Below are 22,415 nucleotides of genomic sequence, written 5' to 3'. Positions count from 1 at the left end.
GGAATACTTTGAAAACATCAGAGCTCAACAAAATAAACAAGCTAAGAAACTTACGAACTAGCTAAAGCTGCCAGAAAAGGGATTGATTGTAAGTTATAAGGTTGTTATTACAAAGACTGAATCAGTCATTGCACCAGCTTGAAACTATTCTAGGACCCGATGCCGCCGAAAAAGTTAAGAAAGTTCCTTTGTCAAATGATACTATCTCGCGCAAAAATGAAGACTTATCGTCAGATCTACAAGATCAAATCTGCGAACACTTCGACGTGACTGACGATGAAGTGTCTCTGCTGTGGTCTCTTCAAGTTGATGAATCCACTGACGTAGAGTCAAAGCACAGCTGCTAGCTTTTATTCGGTTCCTAAAGGATGAAAAATGTGTCAACGAATTCTTATTTTGCAAAGACTTACCAACTACAACCAAAGGCGAAGATATTTTCAATGTGGTGAAAGAAAACATTTTTCTCTTCAAACTACAGTGGAAAAACTGTGTCAGCGTTTGCACCGATGGCTGTAATTCCATGCAGGGAAATAGAAAGGGATTCGTCACTCTTGTCAAGAAAATCCAAATGTATTAGTTGTTCAGTACATGATCCACAGAGAAACTCTTGCCTTCAAGTCTTTGCCGAAAGACTTTAATCAAATATATGTAGGCCTACAAGCAAATATTTTTATTTGAAAAAATGGATTTAGGTTCATTAGCTAACTTGATAGCTCTATTCATACGCATTCCGCATTCGCTTTACTTATAACATTATTATTTTGTTTAATTGTTTACAAAACACTCACATTGACTACATCGACAGTGATATGCAAATTAAGACCCGCGGGCCGCGGGTAACATGGCTAGTACTAATGATGTAATTTAGATCTATAAGGTGTTAGCATAGACTATATATATACAGGACTGCCAACACTAAGGGTAACTAAGCATGCGTTTCGTTCAACTCCAAAATGTGAGACGAGGTACTTCCGGTATAAACATTTTACAACATTCACGATGTTTGAATGATAATGCCAGCTTGGATAATATATTTCTCTTTTCATCACATTTGACAATTTCTTTTTACATTGTATACTATTAATATGAGTGAAATAAGCGATTAATGAAAGAGTCAATACAGTTTTGAGAGTGTCATTTATTACTTAGGTAGCCTATAGGCCTATAATGGGTGATAGAAGTTAAGTCTGTGAGTCAGTCTAAAATAAAAATAATAATAGTAAGTCCCTGAGCCTACATACTGACATCTTTACCAACTTTTATTTACATCTAGATTCTATACCTATTTTTTTAAATTTATTTGTATTTTTTTTTAGCATGCAGTATGCATTATATATATATATATCAATCAATGAACTCAATGTGATGGGCTAAACAAATAAAAGGGGAAGGGAGTTGTTCATCTAGAAATATATCTGGTTACATTAGAGGTGTGGCTCTTGTAGTCCAGCCCCCCCCCCCTAATAAAGATTAACTACTAAGTAAACAAACTCAGTTCCCTCGAAAGGTGTGACCACTAGAGAGTGTCAATACGCTGACATTAAACCTACGTCCATCGTATTTAACTTGTGGTTACCCACCCATAAAAAACTCAATGTGATGGACTAAACAAATAAAAGGGGGGGGTGGAGTTGTTCATCTCTACCTCTGAAGATATACCCGCACAGCTAGACAGACGTCTGGTCAGCATGACGTAGTCAAGGAATGTAGCATTTTAACATGTTAACTAACTTACTCAAAGGTCAAGACAAATTGAAAAAAGTGCCAGCCATTGCTGCTCTGTATGTAAAGCGCGTTTATGATGTAAAGTTTCATCTCTATTTATATTAAGTTATTAACACGCCTTGTCTTTATAATAAACGATGTTTGGTGCATATTCATAATGGCTCTATTTTTAAGCACATTATTTTGTTTTCATATAAGCATTAATACATTCTATAACAGACAGTAATGGAACGAGGTCCACTTTATGCATATTAAATAGGTGTATTTTTTACTATCCGGTTTACTATCCGGTAGTGATATCCGACCGGAGCCGAATAGCACCGGATAGTAAAAAATGCCGGATATTCGGCAGAAGCCGGAGCCGGAGGGACTATCCGGTGCACCCCTAATATATATATATATATATATATATATATATATATATATATATATATATATATATATATATATATATATATATATATATATAAATGGAGAATGAAACCATTAAAAATTACAAGCAATCGTGTATTTATGACTAATTGAAAAATATGCATAAAACTTTCAGCTTTGCAAGTTATTAATTTTTTAAACTAATTAAATCCTAAATAACATCCAATTATTCTAAAAGCCCCCCCCCCCAAAAAAAAAAAAATTGAAAATTGATTGTTCCAAATTTTTCTTCACCTAATAGAATTCTAGAATCATTGTTCCTACTTCAATAAAAATTAATTGTACACGCACTCAGCACCAGACTGTTCAGACTCCCATGACTTTTAGCCTGCTCACAACAGTCCTTCTTGTCTAAATATGTCTTTCACTAGTTGTGTTCAGTAGTGCTCAGATGCGCACCATTAGTGTAGCGCGGGAGCGTGGTTACAACAATATATATATATATATATATATATATATATATATATATATATATATTAATGGAGAATGAAGCCATTAAAAATTACAAGCAATCGTGTATTTATGACTAATTGAAAAATATGAATAAAACTTTCAGCTCTGCAAGTTATTAACTTTTTAATTTTTTAAACTAATTAAATCCTAAATAACATCCAATTATTCTAAAAGCCCCCCCCCCCAAAAAAAAAATATATTGTTACAAATTTTTCTTCACCTAATAGAATTCTAGAATCATTGTTCCTACTTCAATAAAAATTAATTGTACACGTAGTAAACATGTAAACTTTGACCCTTTGACCCAGACTTAGTGACCTATGGCTATAAACTATATCTACATATACGACCATACACACTACTATAATTTGTTTTGGAAAAAAATGGCTTATTGGGTTTTCAATTATACATACATACATGTATATATATATATATATATATATATATATATATTATAAAGTAGAATGTGAGGGGTATGTATGTATGTATGTATGTATGTATGTTACTTATAGACATCAAAACCGCTTGACCAATCTTGATAAAACTAGGCAGGAATACCAACTTGGGTACCAACTTAGACCGTAGTGTATGTATTGTAGCCCTAAAACAAACTTAAGACCCTCAAAAAAAATAAAGTTGTCCGACTCTATTACAGCTATAGTATTTTATGGATCTAGGCCATGTCTACAATGTTGACATGAGAAAAGATAGAAAGGATTTAGACCTAGATCTAATTTTAAGAAATACACTTTGCGCAGATAGTTTTTTACTTTGACACATGAAAATACAAAAGAAGATCCATTGATTTCATTATATAATAAAATTAACCTTCAATTTTGTGTTTCAAAAGCATTTTTTACATTAATTAGTTCCTTATATCTGTGATTACAGATTTCCTGACGAACATTCTTTCATTAGACAATTCCGTAATGAATCGCGTACTAAATATTAATTCGTTTAATTGTTTACTTTATAATCCCATCCCTAGATCTAAAACTCTAATTCAACTCTAAGATGATAAAACTTCTCTTCGAACAGATAGTTTTATACTCTAACACATAAACATATTAATTAAAGTCCATTCATTTCATATTTTGATCAAATAAACATTCAAATTTGGTTTTCTAAAGCTACATTCTATTACGAAAGCTGCGAAGCCGAGTTGAGATAGGCCTAGATCTATATTCATTCATGAATCGCGTACTAAATATAATTTCGTTTAATTGTTCACTTTATAATCCCATTCATTTAACAAAGCTATCGCTCTTTTCGTTTTTAATAGATAATAATGTATCGACTTCCTTCGGGTAAACTCATTTTCTGAAAACTAATTTTATTTTCGTAGCGAAACAGAAATAACGTGAAAGGATCATTAGCTACGTTTAACATACATCTAAATCCAATCCACTAGATTATCCAAAAGCATTTTTTACATAAATTAGTTCCTGATATCTACAGATTTCCTGGCGAACATTCTTTCATTAGACATTACCAAATGGTTACACATTAACACATCTCTCTTCTGAGGTCTGAGTCTATTCCTAGGCCTAGGTCTAAAACTCTTACTGAACTCTAAGATGATAAAACTTCTTTTCGCAAAGATAGTTTTATGCTTTAACACATAAACATACTAATTATTGTCCATTCATTTCATATTTTAATCAAATTAACATTCAAATTTGTTTTTCTAAAGCATTTTTAATACATTCGTTCACTGTTCGCTAAAGCTGCGTAGCCGTGTTGAGATAGGCCTATATAAATTCATTCATGAAAAAAGGTCACGCATGCGCAGCACAGAACTCTAGATTAGTGTAGATTTAGATCTACGTCTACCTCAAGATCTACTTTATACTTTATACACATGAACATACAAAATTTAGTCTATTCATCTCAAATTTTAATCAAATATATGTAGGCCTACAAGCAAATGTTTTAATTTGAAAAAAAAAAATGGATTTAATTAAGCCTATTAGCTATTTTGATTTGATAGCTTCATTCACACTATTTTTACATTGACACATTCGCTTTACTTATTACAGTATTATTTCGTTTAATTGTTTACAAAACACTCTCAGTGACTACATCGACAGTAATGCGCAAATAAAGACCCGCGGGTCGCGGGTAACATATGGCTAGTATATATATATATATATATATATATATATATATATATATATATATATATATATATATATATATATATATATATATATATATATATATATATATATATATAACACTATCTATGTAAATGCCCTTTTTTTAAGTTGGTAAATTAGATTTTGTTGTTATAAAAATCTGGCTATGTCTATCGCACTGTTACCAAAATTATGACTAAGAAATATTTTGAACGTAGTGTTTATTTTTAGTGATGGTTTCTTTATATAGTAAACTAATACACCGGAAGTCATTCTTCTAACACTACACTGCAACCAAGGACGCCTCGGTGTACGGGACTTATTTAATTGAATAATATAGGCGTGGTGCGCACAGTTGGCAGTCCTGTATATATATATATATATAGTCTATGGGTGTTAGCGAATAAGCATTACACAAGAAACGAACCTAGGTTTTTCTAAGTTCTGATACTTGGTGTGTAATAGTAAAACAGCACCAACCTAAATAAGTTGTAAATAGAGCGGAAATACCTATATTTATTGTAGTATATAAAGGTTTGCCGTTTTGTATTATATAACTTTCGTAACTTCTTTTGTAAAGAAATGAATTTTGTTATTTCTTTTACTAAAAATTTGAGTTATTTGCATCTGACATATATAATTTTTACGTTTAGCAACATAAGCCATTAAAATAGATTTTTTTTTTTCAGATAATTGATATACCTGATCCCCATTCAGCTTATAATGACTTACTTCAAGATCTTAAAGACGTCATTGATGTGAAAATACTTCTATCCAATGGTTTGTGGGTTAATCCAGCATCCTCATTACTTCAGCAGTATAAGGTTATAAGAAGATTAATTTTTCTAAATCTACTATACATCTGTAAGTTACCACTCACTGACATACCACTCATTGTTCACGAGATCTCTTAAACTTTCGCGCGTATCCGCATCTAATTTCGTACACAGGTTCTTTTTACCTCCTAGATGCTCATTAGACATAAATGAATAGCAGCACCAGGGACCAGGTCTTAAAGAGAGCAAGTAGTGAATTAAAATGCTACGAAAATAAGGGAATGCTCGAACCTGTGACTCTGGATTCGACACCACCGCTTAGAGATAACGCTCTAAGCGAACTTAACCTCTAGACCATCGGAATGTCCAAAAAAACATCTGATCCTGAGTCATTTCGCCAGTATGCAAATTACCACCCCAGTGGTCAAAGGTCACAAGCCTTAGCTAGCCCCTCCCCCAGTGCGCAGCATCCGTTCACTAACAACTTCAATAGAGCCGACATAGACAGCCGTTAGGCATGTATTAGACAAACGATGGCTCTATCTAATTGTATATCTCTCATAATGACAAGTGGACAACATAAACACGCTACATATAAAAGCTTCAGTGGGTATGAGCAATTAAGCTGTGAACGTAAACATTGTCGGCTGGTATGTGCATCTATATTGTTATTGTACAGTAGTTACGCTGATGTTGTCAATTGTAGTCAAACCGAATTTCCATTTGAATGGATCAATAAAAGTTATCTTATTTTATTCTGATTTTCTTTCTGAAATATTGAAACCTGCCTTTTTACATGCCTGGGTGGACCATTTCGGGGTCCGATTTTGAGTTTGTGTTTCCACACAATCTGTCTTTGTAACCTTGTTTATCTAGATCTAATGCAAATAAATAAACTTCTCTTTTTTTTGTTATCAATAACTCTTTGATGCGTATTGGTGAACCAAAGTAAAGTGTTCAGTTGTTCATTTTGTCTTACCTCTTAGTAATTGCTTACAAAGAAATTGTTTAGTTAGCTTCTCATAGATCTATATAACTGAGAAAATTCATTTCACTTTTTTGTTTTCAAATGTCTAAAAAATGGTCTCAGAGTTTGTATTCGGTGTATTACAATAGAGCTAGAGTCTTTTTCCTTTTTCGAGAGAGATAAAAAGGAGAGAGCAAGGAATGGTACTTTGTACCACAGTCAGAAAACAACAACAACAAAAAAAAAACACCTACATCCAAATAGCTAGTGATGGGCAAAAGTTAATTAAAAAGTTGCTAACTTTTAGTTGAACTAAAAAAAATTAGTTAAGGCCAAAGTTTAATTAAAAAAAAAAGTTTAGTTAAAATCCTAGTTTAATTTTTTTTTTAGTTACAAACTAAAAAGTTTAATTACAAATTTTACAAACTTTTTTAACATACATACCAATAAATATTTAGATCTATGTAATTTGGAGAATATATATAACGAATAATAGAGAGGAGAACAAACAAGAGGGTGCACAGGTCACTAGAAAGCCTTTTGACCTTTACCCTATAATTGTCGCTATTCCCGCCAATTCAAGGTATTTGAAAGGCGAGAAAAATAAACGTGTTCATTATATTTCTAGCAAGTTTCGCTCCTTGATAAATCCTGATAATTCCTTGCTTCTATAGATCTACATTTTGCTGCTTTTTATTAAACACCAGTGTGTTCCTGTATAGCTGCAGGCAAAGAATTTTGCTTTACTATAGATCTAAAATAAATGTCGACTCTTTTTATTTTAAAACTTTTTACTAGATCAGGGGTGGGCAAATTACGGCCCGCGGGCCACATGCGGCCCGCTGAAGTGTTTTATGCGGCCCGCGAATACCTACAGAAATCATGTGTACCCACAGTATATACATATAAAAATGCTAATCTATTAAAAAGAATTCTAAATTTCCCTACAAATTATCGAAACTCTCTCATTATATAAAGTCAAAGACACAATCTCAGGCCAGTATTTCTTCAATGCTTTGAAGAACTGTGTTGAATGTTGGGTATGATTGGAACAAGATGGCAAGTGTAACAACTGATGGAGCTCGATCTTTGACTGAGAAAAAACTTGTTTTTAAAGAATATCCCAACCATAAACTCTAAACAGAAAAGTTTGCACAAAGCTGCATGAATTCTCATCATAATATGCCAAAGGCAAAACATCAGTAAAAACATCAGACTTACAGTCATAACTACAGGCAGTATAGAAAAGTACTTGTAGATATATAAACTAAATATTCCGATGCATCCGCTGGCTTAGCATGGGCAAGGTAATGACAAGAATATAAATTCTCAAAGTAGAAATGTCCATATTCTTAGAAGGATATTGACTGTGACTTTGAAACTAATATTTCTAATGAAGAGTGGAAGATATTTTATGTTTTTCATGGTAGCTATTGCAATGGGCTGCTTGCTTATGTAATGCATGTTAAATTTTTCAAACAAGGCTTTCCAATTTCTCCAGGCCAGCAGGGGAAAATATGTTTTGTCATTTTCCTTTGTTGAAAGGTGAAAATATTTCTAGTGAAATGGTTAATATTACCAGACTTATTTGGATTCCTTAATTATGAAATGTATGAAGGCAAATTTTAAGACGTCAAGAACCAGTTTTCAATACCATCAGCTCACCATTTAGTGCAGAAGCTGATTCAGCTCCAGAGAACACAACGCCATGCAAATTATAACCTGTAAGAGATGTTCAAGTCAGTACTTCCATGGTAGCTTAAAGGGTGCCAGAAGCTGTATTTCCACACTTTAAAAAAACTTTGCAATTAAGTTTTAACATTATTTTGGTACACATACATATGTGAACAAGTATTTTTCTTGTGGAAAATAAACAAGTGTAATCACAGGTCGATGGTGAATGACTATAATTTGACAGCAGTCATAAGTATAACAACTAGAAAGCTAGCTCCACAATTCAGGAACATTACGCACCAGTGTAAATAGTTAAATTCCTCACATTAAGTACAACTGTACATTTGTGGTGAAATGTAATATGAAAAGACAATAGCAAATTAAAAAAAAAATTGTTAAATTGGTTTCAGAAATTGCTAACTCTAGTAATTCCTCAATTTGGAATGTGAAAAAAAGGAAAAGTGAATGTATGATACAGTATAAATATGAATTAAAAGACATTATACAGTTAACTAGCGTATTTTTCTAAGTTGTAAGTGTATACACACAGACACACACACACATACATACATATACACATATACATATATATAAATTTTAATTTTGTTAATGCGGCCTTCGATACAAAAAGGTTGCCCACCCCTGTACTAGATAGATCTAAAGTCTAGTGACGTACTTTTACGTCTAGTCTATTAGTATTAGTCTATTACTACTATTAGATATATAGTCATAATAGTCTATATTTAATTATTTTAGTCTCTTAGTCGTAAGTAGAGTCTAACTCTTAGTAGTCTTAGATCTAGATGTAAATTTAAAATTATAAGTCAATAATATAGATCTATTAATTGAAATCTATATTACTTTACTTTATTAGACTAGATCTATTAGTTTAGAGATTCTACTATTCTAGAATTAGAGTCTAGATTAGATCTAGATATATCTATCTAGAATCTAGATTACTTATTATACTAAGACCTAAGATGCATAGATGATAGATCTATAAGTACTATAATAGTCGTCACTATACTAGATCCATGGGCGTAACCAACCCCCCCCGAAATGAAATCCCCCCCCCCGGAGGGGGGTGTCGGAGTTTAGTGACTGATCTTTTGCTTTAATTTTTGTTTATTTTAGGTGAAATTTTAATACTAAACCATCACTTGCCAAGGGGGTTTAGAGTTTACAGATTACATAGCGTTTTAAGGTTGAAAGCCTCTCTCTTCAATATTATTTCTAAAGCAAACTACAATCACCAAATTATATGACCATAGCTAAATGTGGTTTTGAATTAAAAAAAAACAACAACTCCAGATATATTTTAGTTTAAAATCCCCCAACAGATGATTTTGACGATAAAACTTCCTTTTTCGAAATGGGAGTCGACCCCTTAGTAAGGTTGTGACGCATGAGGTTTGCGGAAAATGTTTTTCGACAAAATGAATTACGCATAATAAGAGTTGCGATGACATCCTAGTACAACTTGGCGCGACACTTTCATTGAGGGCCTCAGAGTAGGTTGGAGGAGGCTTCAGACATTACCAGTGACAGATTTTTGTGGAAACAGCTTGCCAGCAAGTGCGCCGTACGGCGCGGGAGGGTCTAAGTCAGTAAGAAAAGCACATTAGGTTTTTGAAATAAAACTTTTTAATAGCAAAATAATGCACTGTAGGTACCTCAGAATATGCATTTAGTTGGCTTTCAATACCAGAAATACTGCTTGGCTATCAACGCTCCCCCAGACCCCTTACTGGCAAGTGCGAGGAGTCTAAAATTTTTTTACCAAGAAGAACCTATTCTAGGGCACAATAAACGTCTTCCAAAAGAATGAAGGGTCAGAATGTAATAGAGATTAATTATGTACACACACACATCCATCCATACAAATATTTTTTTCGGGGGGGGGGGGGGAGAAAAAAATCCCACCCCCCGAAAAAAAAATCCTGGCTACGCCCATGACTAGATCTAATACTAAATTAACTAAATCTACACTAGATCTGCATCTACTTCTATTATAATTATATCTACTATCTATAGATCTATTAGATCTAGATCTAGTATTATCTACTAGAGACACTAGAGTATATAGATCTAAATACCCATATCTAGTTCTAATCATATCATAATTATAATAATCTAAAAACTCTAGATCTAGCGTTACTAAGATATCTACTAGAGTCTATCTAGATTTTAGATCTAGTAGTAGTAATAGTAACTAGTATTTCTTAAATGTATGGCTGCCTGGTCGTGCGGTTTGCGCGCTGGACTGTCGTTCGGATTTATCGACGGTCGAGGGTTCAAACCCTGCCCGCTCCCATCCCCCATCGTCCTGCGGGAGGTTTGGACTAGGAAGTAAACTATCTTCAACTATGAAGGAACATCCGAAACATGTAAAACATTTTACAAACAAACAAACATTATTTTTAGATTAAAATATTAATTATTTTATCTAGGTCTAGTAGCTAGATTAATTCTAGATCCAGATTATATTTCTGATCATTTCGTTTGTAGAAGATACTAGATCCAGAATATTCTAGAATCTAGAGTTAGTTAGAGAGTCAACATGCAGTTTTATCATTACTTCTAAAGGTAACTTAGAATATTAGAACTTGGACAATTAGGCCTACTTCTAATTTCTCTCTATAAGTATCATTCTAGTGATTCTATTAAGATCTACATCTATCCCATAAAGACATTTAAATCTTTTTTCATGTGCACAAATAAATGTTTATTACATTTTGCTAAAGAGATTCGTTGTGCTTTATATTTTTCATGTTTGGCTGTTTCGTCCTTAAAAAAGGTCAAAATAGTTAGTAAAAGTTTAACTAAAGTTTCTTAGTTTAGTTTAACTATTTTTTTCAATTTGTGATTAACTAAAAGTTTAATTACATTTTTTTAGTTCAAACTTAGTTTTAGTTTAACTAAAAAAAATTAGTTTAGTTCCCATCACTACAAATAGCATTGAAAATCAAGATTCTAGATCTATTGTCATTTCGCTACATTGAAAAGGGTCTAATAAACGATTACAATTAATAAAACCAAAATTTCTTTTTATTAAGAGAACAAAATACCCAGATAAATGTAGAAAGGGGAGCGGTCAACGGGATACGTAAGAAGGACTACCTTTTCAAAATTTCAACTGAGTAAAGGGAGGATAAGTAAAAGTGTTACTAAAATCAACGAGTTCAAAATGTGAGACCGTGTGTGTCGTGTGCCTTATGAAGCGCATCTTTCCAAATCAAGTCTATGTGGGAGAACTTACTATGCGCAAGTTAAAAAAAATTAATGGGAGAGGGGGGGGGGTCCAGAGAGTGACAGGGAGAGAAAGAATGAAAGAGAGCGGGCCACAAATTCACGGGTTAAAAATATGTGTTAGGTTGATCGTCAAAATGTGCACCGTTTATTAAAATAATATAAAAAGGAGTGTTCGGTCATAATAAGCAATATAAAACCTAGGAACAAATCCGGCCATAATCTATATCTATATATTTAATTCTCTTCTTCTCTCCACAGTTTAAACGAGAAGTAAAGGAAAGATAACTCTATTATTTCTGCGGATAGTCACCCGACGAAAAAAACAAGAGGGGGGGGGGGAAACACATTTTCACCGCTCGCTACGGATGGCTGCGCGTTGTCTGTTTAACCCTGCCAGCTCCCATCCCCGTTCGTCTTGCGGGAGGTTTGGACTAGGAAGTAAACTTTCGTCAACTCTGAAGGAACATCCGAAACATGTAAAACATTTTACAAACAAAAAATTTAAATAAATATCAGGGCCGGGCTTAAGCATTGTGGGGCCCTATTTGAAACGGATTTCGCGGGGCCAAGTTTGGGTAGGGAAGCGGACGATAAGGGAAATTTAAGAGTTTGTATCAGAAAATAAATTCGTCTATGCATTTTATTCATTCTTTACTAAGTACAGAATTACTTTACAAGCCTTGCGTGTAGCAAAGTCATATAGTATGTCATAATAATTCTGTTTCCTACATAGATCACGCTCAATAGCAAGAATTACCGTTTCAATCTATCTTTGAGAATTGTTGACCCCAAGTAATTCTTCATTAAACGTTCATTAGTTTGAGGCGTGAGAAGCTTCTTTCACCTGATTACACAATTAGGGCTAATGCATATTGCCGTTTTTTATTAATAGCGCGTATAATTAGCGTTTTACATATTGAATGACACCCCAAAATGACAAATTTTTTCTATATATTTCCGTATATTTTAAGGACTTTTTCGTATATTTTGCAATTTCGGGAGATTTCTAGGAGCTTCTGGTAAATCGACTGGAGGGCGCGGGAAATCTGTTTTAAGTTATAAAATGGTTTAATTTAATAATTTATACACCTTGAATTAGCGCGGTCCCATGAAAGTGCGTATCCTTCCGTTTCATAGGTTGCAGTGGCCTAAGACCGGCCCTGCAAAATAGCGGCGTATGCTACGCCGCCGGTCGACTAGTATTATATATATATATATATGATTCTCTTCTTCCCTCTAGAGTTTAAACAAGAAGTAAAGGAAAGATCACTCTCTTATTTTTGTGGATAGTCCACGAGAAAACACAATAGGGGGCGGGAGAACAAGTGGGTGTCACACGTCGCTACGGATGGCTGCGCGCTGGACTGTCAAACCCTGCCCGCTCCCATCCCCTTCGTCGTGCGGGAGGTTTGGACTAAGAAGTTAACCCGAAACATGTAAAACATTTTACACATAAACATTTTACAAACACTAAATAGTAGCGCCGGACCTAACCATCGTGGGGCCCTATGCGAAACGAATTTCGCGGGGCCAAGTTTGGGTAGGGATACGGATAATAAGTGAAATTTAAGAGTTTGTATTAGAAAATAAATTCGTCTATGCATTTTATTCATTCTTTACTACGTACAGTATTACTTTACGAGCCTTGCGTGTAGCAGAGTCATACATTATATCATAAAAATTATATTTCCTACATAGATCATGCTTTATATTAATAGCATGAATTACCTAATGTTTCAATCTATCTTTGAGAATTGTTGACCTCAAGTAATTCTTCATTAGTTTGAAGCGCGAGAAGCTTCTTTCACCAGATTACACAATTACGGCTTATGCATAATGCCGTTTCTATTTATCGTGCGTTGGATTGGTGTTTTCCATATTGAGTGACACCCCAAAATGACAATTTTGTCTATATATTTCCGTATATTTTAAGGACTTTTTCGTATATTTTGCATTTTCGGGAAATCTCCGGGTTAGTTTTAGTTTGGGTTGTAAAATCCACCATGGGCTCTTGCTCGATTAATTTCAGTAGTTCTTTCCGCAGGGCTAAAAGTCGCTTCAGCGACATAGAGTATTCATCGAAGTCAATGAGAAAAGTCTCGAAGGGCCTCTGACCTCTGCTCTGTCGTGATCTACGGAAGACTATATCGGCTTTACTAACTGGTATGACTTGTGCGATTGCTGTAAGAAGTGCGTCAAGCAATGCCTCCGGGTTAGCTTTAGTTTGGGTTATCTGTAGGTCTACTTTCTTTCGGGCAGGGCCGCTGATGTTGCTTAGGATGGTCCACCACCTTTTCTTTTGGAGAGTAAGACCTGAGTTCTCAGGAATCTTTTATCTTTCTGAGAACTCGTCAATGGTTGGCTCATCCGTGAACTGAAGTATTCGTTTAGGAGGCTCAGTTATGATTAGGGGCCACTGACAGACTTCAGTGTATCCAGTTGAGCCTACAGGATAGTAACCATATCACCATTGTCTAGTCCTGTCCTTTTTGTTTTCTCTTTCCACCGCACAAAGGTAAGACTTTGCCCCAATCCATCGCATTTTGTTGCGTCCTATTCTTTTCTATTTGGCTGCAGGTTTTTAGAGAACCCAATTCTAGCTGGAAAAAAAAAGTTCTAACTATATAAAAAAAAAAAGAGAAATTGAAAAAAAAAAGATGAATTATATTGTTAATTATCTATGAATAAAATAAAATAAAATACACTAGCCTGAAAAGAAACTGAAGATAACAACAAAAAATATAGAATAAACTGTTGTTGGCCTCCTTCTCTCGTATAACACTTTCCATGTGATTGTATAGCCCTATATTGGAGAGACATATATCGCAGATAAAGGTGTATTTTATTTTGATGGTAGAGGAGTCAGCCATTTTTTCGAATGGCACTCTTTTCTTCTTGAGCTGAGACCCACGTTGGTCACCATTTCTCTTCACGTAGAGCGGTCTAGGACTATGTCTTCCCATTGGTCAGTATCAATGTTCACTGTTTTGAGGTCACTGTTGATTACATCCACGTAACGGAGGTGGGGGAGACCAGTTTTTCTTGAGCCAGACGCGAGTTGCCCATAAAGAATTACTTTCGAGATGCGATTGTCCTTCATACTGCGAACAAGACCAAGCCACTGCAGGTGGCGTTGTTTAAGGACTATAAAGATGCTGGGAAGACCTGCTCGCGCAAGGATCTCAGTATTGCAAACTCAAACTCTTGCCATGTGATTTTCAAGATCCTTCGGATGCAGCGCATGTGAAATGAGTTTAGTTTTCTCTCTTGCTTTGCATAGGTAGTCCACGACTCGTTGCCGTACAGTAGCGTGCTCAGAACGCATGCCTTGTAAACGTCTATTTTGGTCGCTGTAGTGAAATTCTGGTTTTCCCAAACTCTTGGTCTCAGTCTAACGAAGGTCAATGCAGCGTTTTTTTTTAAATTTATCTTCTAGAAACAGGTCATCTTGAATTGTGTATCCAAGGCAGCAGAATTCATTTACGGCATCCAGCTTGACATTGTCAATGAGTATGGACGGTGGTGCTGTAGCAGGTGGTCCCATAAAATTGTTTTCTTCGTGCTAATGGTTAAGCCATACTCTTTACAGGCCTCAGAGATAGTGATGGGAACTAAACTAATTTTTTTTAGTTAAACTAAAACTAAGTTTGAACTAAAAAAAAGTAATTAAACTTTTAGTTAACCACAAATTGAAAAAAACTAAAACTAAACTAAACTAAAAAACTTTAGTTAAACTTTTACTAACTATTTTGACCTTTTTTAAGGACGAAACAGCCAAACATGAAAATATAAAGTATAAAGCACAACCAATCTCTTTAGCAAAATGTTTGTGCACATGAAAAAATATTTAAATGTCTTTATGGGATATATGTAGATTTTAATTATTCTTAATAGAATCACTAGAATAATACTATTATAGAAAGAAATTAGAAGTAATTGTCCAAGTTCTAATATAAGTATTATAAGTTACCTTTTAGAAGTAATGATAAAACTGCATGTTGACTCTAACTAACTCTAGATTCTAGAATATTCTGGATCTAATATCTTCTACAAACAAAATGATCAGAAATATAATCTGGATCTAGAATTAGATCTAGCTACTAGACCTAGACCTAGATCAAATAATTAATATTTTAATCTAAAAATAATCTAAGAAATACTAGTTACTACTACTACTAGATCTAAAATCTAGAGAGTCTAGTCTAGTAGATATCTTAGTAACTCTAGATCTAGAGATTTTAGATTATTATAATTATGATTATAACTACTCTAGGTATGGGTATTTAGATCTATATAGGCCTACTCTAGTAGATAATACTAGATCTAGATCTAATAGATCTAGATAGTAGATATAAGTATAATTATAATAGAAGTAGATCATAGATGTAGATCTAGAATCTAGTCTAGATTTAGATAATTTAGTATTAGATCTAGTATAGTGACGACTATTATTAGTATTATAGGTATATTATCTATGCATCTTAGGTCTTAGTATAATAAGTAATCTAGATAGATCTATATCTAGACTCTAATTCTAGAATAGTTACATATTATAGTTATAGACAAGAATCTCTAAACTAATGGATCTAGTCTAATAAAATTAAGTAAAGTCTACTAAAGTAATATAGATTTCAATTAATATATCTAGATCTATTCTATATTATTGACTTATAATTTTAAATTTACATCTAGATCTAAGACTGTTAGAGTTAGACTCTACTTAAGACTAAAATACTTAAATATATAGACTATTATGACTATTGATCTAATAGTAGTATAAGTATTCAGTAGTAATAGACTAAACTAATAATACTAATAGACTTAGACGTCACTTGACTCTAACTCTAGATTCTAGATCTAGTAAAAAGTTTTTAAATAAAGAGTCGACATTTCTTTTAGATCTATAGTAAAGCAAAATTCTTTGCCTGCAGCTATACAGGAACACACTGGTGTTTAATAAAAAGCAGCAAAATGTAGATCTATAGAATCAGGATTTATCAAGCAGTGAAACTTGCTAGAAATATAATGAACACGTGTATTTTTTTGAAAAGCCGGGAATAGCGACCATTATAGGGTAAAGGTCAAAAGGCTTTCTATTGACCTGTGCACCCTCTTGTTTATTCTCCTCTCCATTATTCATTATATATATTCTCCAAATTACATAGATCTAAATATTTATTGGTATGTATGTTAAAAAAGTTTGTAAAATTTGTAATTAAACTTTTTAGTTTGCAACTAAAAAAAAATAATTAAACTAGGATTTTAACTAAACTTTTATTTTTTAATTAAACTTTGGCCTTAACTAATTTTTTTTAGTTAAACTAAAAGTTAGCAACTTTTTAGTTAACTTTTGCCCATCACTACTCAGAGAAGCGGGACATTACTGACTGAAGCTCCTCTTGTGAATGATTCTCTACCGCTGCATCGTCCGCGAATAGCATCTCTTATTTTGGCCCTCAGTCTGGTAATATTTAGAAGTTTGCGATGAAATCGGGAATGGAGATATATGCCTTCGGTGGATTTGTCAAACGAGTGGTGGATTAGCAGTGAAAAGAGTATACCGAAAAGTATTGGGGCCAGAACACATCATTGTTTTAACTCCGCTGTTTATACTGAAACTTTCGGAGCAGGCGCCTTTAAACTTCACAGTACTTATGATATTTTGGTGGAAGGAGACAATTACATTTAGCAGCTTGGGTGGACAGACTATTATCTGTAAAATTTTAAAGAGGTCATCTCTGTTGACTAGATCGAAGGCCTTATTCGGGTCAATGAACGCAATATACAAAGACATCCTTTGTTCTCTGCACTTTTCCTGAAGATGATGGATGGAGAAATTCATGTCGATTGTTGTCTCCCTGAGCAAAAGCCACATTGTGTTTCTGTGTAGACCCAATCATCGAGTTTTTATAGCCTAGGAAGTATCTCCCGAACAAAGACTTTGCCTACAATACTTAGGACGGAAATTCCCCTGTAATTGTTGCACTCGCTTCTGTCACCTTTGTTCTTGTACAGGGTGACGATCTCAGCATCCCGCAGGTCCTGTGGCACAGCACTTTCTTGCCAACATTTGCAGAGCAGTTGGTTTAGAGGTTTGCTTAGTGTAGTTTTGCACTGTTTCGGAAGATGTGGGGGATACCATCGCATCCAGGGGCTTTGCCAGACGGCTGTGTTGAGTTCTATTAGGGTAGGTACTTTGCCTAGCTCATTCATTATGTCAATTTATGGGTAATTGGTAGATTGCTGTAAGGGCTGAGCCAGAGATTGAGCTTGTTGTTGCATAGAGTTCAGAGTCATGTTCAAACCATCTGTGCATATGTTTGCTTTTGTCTGTGATAATTTCCCCAGTGATTGATTTAAGAGGTGCTTTTTTTTATTCCTTCATACACCCCTCTCATGCTACCTACTTGAGTTGCAAGCTGAATATTATCACTGAACTCTGCCCAGTATTTATTGGCACAGATCCATGCTGTCTTCTGTACATTGGCTCTAGCTTCTTTTAAAGTTAACAGGTTGCATTGTGTGGGTTTCGCCTTGTATGTAGCGAATGCATCTCTCTTTGCTCTGATAACAGGTGTTAGTATAGCGAATTTAGAATTTTTCCCAATCATTTCTTTTTGTAATTTTTCTTCCGAAGATGTCCAGGGGAGTCTTTTGTATGTTGAACTTAAGGTGTTTTTGTAGTCACGTTCATAAGATTCCGCAAACTGGAGATCAGGGTGGTGCATCTTGCTTACATCAGATTGAGATCTTCCCATTTGCTTGGTATCGTTGATATTTTAAAGGCAGAAGATTGATCTTACAACATACATACCAAGGAGTGATCTTTGTCACAGTCTACACTGTGATAGAACCAATTTTAAGCACTAGTTGGTGCCAGTGTTTGGAGCGAGGATGCTACCATGATACTATGTGCTGTGGTTTAGTCTTGAGATAGGTATTAGTGACACAGAGAGAGTATAGTTAGCAAACCTCGAAGAGCCTTTGTCCATTTTCATTTTACTTTTCCGACACCAAATCATCCAATACAGCTGTTCCACGCAGAGTTATCGGATCCAACGCGTGCATTTAGATCACCGAGGATTTCGATGAGAGCAGACGAAAGTCTATCATAGAATATGTATTTGGCCTCTGTGTTCTTAACTGCGAAACCCACTCCATGTTCCCTTACTTTGCCTTGCCAGAAGAAGGTGTATCTTTCTATTTGATTGAGCTTGAGTCAGCTAAACAAAAGTTATGTCTACCTTCAGCCTGGACAGTTCACCATTTATTAATACGGATTTTCTCGCATCTCTTATGTCCGGTAAGTTTTAACAGAAGCCGGTTTGTAAAGTCCCTAAAAGCGAGAGCATCTCTTTCCTGGGGAGGGGGGGGGGAAGGGGGTCCAGGTTAACTCCCAAATACCTGGGTCGTGGGTCCGATTGGAGCGTGGTTCCATCGATTTAAAGATTTATGGCTTCTTGGTGAATGTCTTTTCCCAAAGTGAATAGGGTCTGGACGGTTTTGAACAGTTTATTTCCATTTTCCACATTCGGGTGTAGCATGAAATCGTAACGAGGTCACGTTGGATTTCCGCTGCGAGAGCTGTACCGGATCTTCCAGATTAGCATGTCGTCGGCGAAGAGCAGAGATCGACACTTCAATCGTTCTGTAAGATCGTTTATGTTGACTAAGAACAATGTACATGATAATGAGGAGCCCTGCGGTAAACCTTGCTCGTGTTCTTTTGCGAGATATGCTAGATCCGTAGCCTGTCTGAACCGTTTTGTCCGTTAGGAAGTTCTTTAGCCACCAGTACATATTAGAGCATACATCGAGGTTCATCAATTTTAGCAACAATCCTTCTCTCCAGACTCTATCGTATGCCTGTTAAAGATCTGAAAATACTACCAGTGTCGATTCGCGCTTGCGTCTGATCGTGCCTCTCTTTAAAACCATCAACTGCTGACTGAATGAATACCATCGCTTGATCAATTGCACTTTTATTTTGCCTGAACCCGCCCTGTTCAGGTGCAATGAGCTTTCCTCCAAGTACCACACGAGCCTTCTGTTTAACACTCTTTCAGCTATTTTTCCAACACAAGATGTTAGAGAAATCGGTCTCAAGCTTTCAGGTCAGTCGGCCTCCATTCCTTTCTTTAGTAACGGGACTATTGTGGCCACTCTCCAGGCCTTTGAGAATTCCCATTGCGTCCAAGTCCTATTGAGCAAGTCGCATAGCTTTCTTTGGTTCCCACTTTTTTAGCATCTCATTGCTCACTTTGTCCGGTACCTGGGGCTTTGTGTAATCTGCTTTTCCTTAAAGCGTTGGTCACCTCCGTCAAGGTAAAAACCACAATAACGACCTCGGACTCGCTATTGGCTAAACTTCGTTTTTCTTTTGCTATCTGGAACAGTCTAAAGCCATCGAAATTGATTTTTTTTGTTTGCTTTAGAAACACCAGCGAAAAATTTGTTCAATGCCTCTGCTCTTTTGCCGTTAGCTATTATGGGCCCGTTTTCTGTTTGTAGAGGTGCCGCATTGTTAAGCACTCCCACTCCGGTCAGATTATCAAGTAGCCTCCACGTCAGATCTAGGCTCGCGCAGGGATTAGCCCACTTTGTCAGCAATTCTTCTGCCACGGTCTCACGTGCTTTTAACGTGATTATTACAGTGACTTGCGATCACTCTAAATGTCATTACGATGTTACAACGATGCCGTGACACTTCCCCCTCCCCCATTTTAACTATCCCTTAACAAAATGATTTATAGTATGCTACGTTGAATTACAACGGGCCGCTTATATCTAGCCTCAACACACTAAAATAATATAGTTATACATTCAATCAGAGTCGGCTTAATATGAAACAAGGGAAATAATTTGTAGTTAACTGTAGTGGTGGTATAAGCTGAATTAATCCCCTTTATACACCGTTGACTTAGTTTTAGTGAACACAACATGAAAAATAGAAACCTTCCATGCTCATAGGCTCTCTATTAGCTTAGTGGTTACCGCGTTGGCTTGAAAAGCCTGAGAAGGCTTGAGCTATGTGTTTGAATTCAGGTCGTTTACGCCCTTTTGTTTTATTTTATAAATGCTTTTTTTATTGTTAGCCTAGATCTATTACCACATGACTGATATAGCTCCTCCTTCGTGGTCGAAGATGAGCACATTTCTCATTTCCTATGGACTCAAAGATAACTGTAAAGTCACAATCCTCGCTAAAAGCCGGCCGCATACGTGGCATGGGTAGGCTAGGTCAGTTGCAGATAGGCCTGCTTCTCTCAGCTTTTTCTTTGTTCGGCGCTCTTTCACCTTGGTCACTCTTCTTGCTTCAAATCTCGAGACTCCGAGACTAACAACTTCAACCATGAGGAGCGATCAAGAGCTAGTGCTTCTTGTGACTAATAATTCTACTGTACATTTACGTATTTATGTGATAATCGATTGCTTGGGCAATTTTTTTAAAGGGCCGATAGGAAAGTGGAAGCTCAAGCGGTGCAGCCTATATGTAAATCAAACTGAATAGTTCGTCTGACAATTATTTTGTTCATCTACGAGTTTTTAAAACAACTTACACTCTTTACGTACTATGTATTCAGCTAGGTGACACGCTGGATTGCATACAAATGTAAAACAGTAGAAATTACTTGCACAAACTTTCTTTATTTTCTAGCTATATTTTTAAAAAATTAAAAATAACACTTTTTTACTTTTGTTTTTAGAAAAACGTTTTGACGTTGTATGAGGCTACTATAGAAGATATTGACTTCAGTTTTCCAGAAGGACCTGAAGCTTCAATCAACAAGTGGCTATGGTACAAAACAGGAATAAATACGTCCTCAATGTTCACAAATGGATATATTCACAGAAATACCTCTCTAATACTCATCAATACATTTATCTTCATTGCCAAATGGCAATATCCATTTCCAAAGGAAATGACTAAAAAAAGAATGTTCACAAAGTTGAATGGAATTCCTGTTGCAACGGAGTTCATGTCTTACAGCTCAATCTACGCTTTGAAGCTAAACGCCGTCAAAAATGTCGATGTCATAAGAGTACCATTTGAATACGAAGGCTTTGGATTGTACATTGCTCTACCCAGATCTTCTAAAGGACTCCACGAGCTCGAAAGCATCATTACTAATGAAAATTTTGACGTTCATGACCTGTTTGCTAATTTAAGAATGACCAGCGTCCATTTGTCGATGCCAAAGTTTAACTTGACCGCCACGCTAAATTTCAACTTGGCACTCTCAAGTCTAGGAATGTCTGAAGCATTTACCAACACTTCTAATTTTTCCGGAATGTCTAATACTCGTCTTCGCTTATCCGATGTTGTCCAAAAAACGACTGTCCAGTTTTCAGAGTCATATATGACAACTCCTTCTTTTTTTAATACTAATATTAGCATTCCTGTTAACAACTCATCAGCCCTTGGCGATGTTAATTTTATAGCCAACCACTCATTCTTGTATTTCCTTCGTGATGATATCAATGACTTGATTTTACTGCAAGGGAAATACTCTGATCCTGAAATTCAAGAGATAATTGTGAAGTGAAGTAAAATGTTTTCATTATTTACAATTGAAACATTAAAGATATTTTTGTAACAAATATTGGCTGTAACAACCATTTGAGTGGTTTATTGTTGGAGAGAAGAGGTGATGATATAGTTAAATGAAAGGGAAAGCGAGAAAGTAAGATCAAAAGTAGCCCTATGAGAAATGGAGATAGAGAGAGTGAGAGAGAGTAAGCAAGACGGAGAGAGTGTGTGTGAGAGAGACTTTGGGACACAACTGCCAACACTGAAGAAAGAAATAGTTGTTTGATTATTATTAGAACTTTTATTTCCAAAGATAAGATAATTTTTTTTTAAATTACAGTGAAATTTAATTTAAAAAAATAAGACCAAAAATATTTTAAGTAACAGAAACTAAAAACAAATAACATTGATCATAGATCTGTAAACATATAAGTATCCTTCCTTCACAATTTTTAGAAGACAGTCAA

At 35.2% G+C, this 22,415-nt stretch overlaps 1 protein-coding gene across 1 annotated transcript in view; it reads left to right on the top strand.

The window, feature by feature from the left end:
• The window catches only part of LOC106078809 (serpin B3-like), a 32,938-nt gene extending 10,917 nt beyond the window's left edge, over window positions 1–22,021 (top strand). The window contains exons 2-3 of the mRNA XM_056015581.1: window positions 5,438–5,572; window positions 21,125–22,021. Coding sequence (XP_055871556.1) covers window positions 5,438–5,572; window positions 21,125–21,964 — 975 coding nt within the window. The 3' untranslated portion in view covers window positions 21,965–22,021. The remainder of the gene's footprint in view (window positions 1–5,437; window positions 5,573–21,124) is intronic.
• The last annotated feature ends 394 nt before the right edge of the window (window positions 22,022–22,415 follow it).

This window comes from Biomphalaria glabrata, chromosome 17 (assembly GCF_947242115.1).
Source record: "Biomphalaria glabrata chromosome 17, xgBioGlab47.1, whole genome shotgun sequence".
NCBI lineage: Eukaryota > Metazoa > Mollusca > Gastropoda > Planorbidae > Biomphalaria > Biomphalaria glabrata.
Note: the sequence above shows the minus strand (reverse complement) of the source record. Positions and strands in the feature narration are given on the sequence as shown.